The 1665-nt window shown below is 70.0% G+C and overlaps 1 protein-coding gene across 1 annotated transcript in view; it reads left to right on the top strand.

Annotated features, from left to right (window-relative positions):
- The window catches only part of LOC104990672 (plexin-A1-like), a 39184-nt gene that overhangs the window by 28470 nt on the left and 9049 nt on the right, over nt 1-1665 (top strand). The window contains 1 exon segment of the mRNA XM_010842914.1: nt 2-140. Coding sequence (XP_010841216.1) covers nt 2-140 — 139 coding nt within the window.

Below are 1665 nucleotides of genomic sequence, written 5' to 3'. Positions count from 1 at the left end.
TGCTGCTGGTCATCGTGGCCGTGCTCATCGCCTACAAGCGCAAGTCGCGGGACGCCGACCGCACCCTGAAGCGCCTGCAGCTGCAGATGGACAACCTGGAGTCTCGTGTGGCCCTGGAGTGCAAGGAAGGTGGGCGGGAGGCGGGGCTGGGGCGGGGACTGGGGCGGGCTCAGGGGGCAGGCTCGGGGGGCGGGGCTGGGCTGGGCTGGGCTGGCCCTGCCGCTGAACTGGGCCGCGCTGCCCACCGAATCCACTCGTCTCCTACGCTCCCATAGGCCTTGCTGTGCCGGGCTTGGTCCAGGGAGGCAGGGGAGGTCCGAATGGGGCCTTTGTGGGGTGCTCCCTCAGACAGACCCCGCCAGAAGCCCCTGCTTGTGTCCCAGCCTGGCTGGAGGATGCCAGGTGGACACACGGTGTCTGTCTTCCTTGCGTGTGAACGGACACGCGTCCAGGTGCGGGGACACTGCGCCTGCTGCTGAGGGCGGCGTGGCGCCCTTTCCCCGGGCGTGGTGGGTGGGCAGTGATCCACGAGCCCGTGTACGTTGTTCCGTCGGGTGGCCGGGGGTGGCCCGGGGGCGGGGTCCTCTCTGTGTGCACGGCCTTCTGCCTGGCCCCTGTTCTGAGTCACCCAGTGGAGCGGGAGTCTGTCCTGCCCTGGAGAGTGAGTGGGGAAAAGCCGGTCAGGCCGCGGCCGCGTCCCCTGTGCTGCGTCCGGTGTCTGCAGCCCAGCCAGGCCTCCTGTCCCCAGAACCCGTCTTCTGGGACTCCTCCCTGTGCGGTGACAGGACGACCCCAGAGGGCAGGCTTGGTGTCCGTGCACCTGGTCACGTGCCCCCTGCCCGCAAGAGCCCCCAACCGGGAGGTGGACCCCGGGGGCGGGGGCGGCCTGAGAGTGGGAGGAGCTCTGCAGGCCGGAAGTCTGAGAAGTGGCCTGGGGGTGGAGGCTCAGGGGGAGGGCCGAGGGCGTCCCCAGGGTGCCCGTGTGTCCAGGGGAGACCAGTGGCTCATCCCCACGGAGCAGAGGCTGCCCCTCCAGAGCTCAGTGCTAAGGGCACGACTGCTGTGGGACCAGTGGGTGGGCGTGAGGGGTGGGCACCCCGGCCGGGGCCACTAGGACCCTGGTGGGTTCAGCGCCTGTGTGCCCGTGTGGGCTCTGGGCAGCAGCCTGGACCTGCGCTGGCTGCCATCCAGCTGGCTGGCTTTTCTGGCCGGAGCCCTCAGCCAGCGGGAGAAGGGTGGGCGTCTACTCAGAGCCCAGCCCACGCGTGCCTCTCAGAGCCCTTTCGGTGCGGGGCACTCATGAGAACGACTGGGGGCCCCAGAGCAGATGCCCAGCAGCGGACAGGGAGGTGAGGACTGGCTCCTGTTCAGCGCCCCTGACATGCCCGGCGCCCTCTGGCTCCTGACCAGACAGTGCACACCTCACAGCTCTGGAATGTTCTGAGAACTGCGGAGCCGCCCCGAACGGGCGGGCATGTTGGGGGCCCGCTGGCCTGAGTGGTGGACAGCTCTGCTCCCTCCCAGGCGGCCAGAGCCAGGGCAGCCACAAGCACCCCGGCCTCTGGGACCGGGGCCCCCAGCCCAGCCCGATCTCTGCCATCGTCTCGGTTACGTCTGCAGCAGCTCGGGGGTGGGGGACACAGCCGGGCAGGCCCAGCAAGACCC

This window comes from Bison bison, unplaced genomic scaffold (genome assembly GCF_000754665.1).
Source record: "Bison bison bison isolate TAMUID 2011002044 unplaced genomic scaffold, Bison_UMD1.0 scf7180017847352, whole genome shotgun sequence".
In the NCBI taxonomy this organism is placed as follows: Eukaryota; Metazoa; Chordata; class Mammalia; order Artiodactyla; family Bovidae; genus Bison; species Bison bison.
The sequence above is the reverse complement of the archived record's forward strand: the minus strand, read 5'-3'. Positions and strand labels throughout refer to the sequence as shown.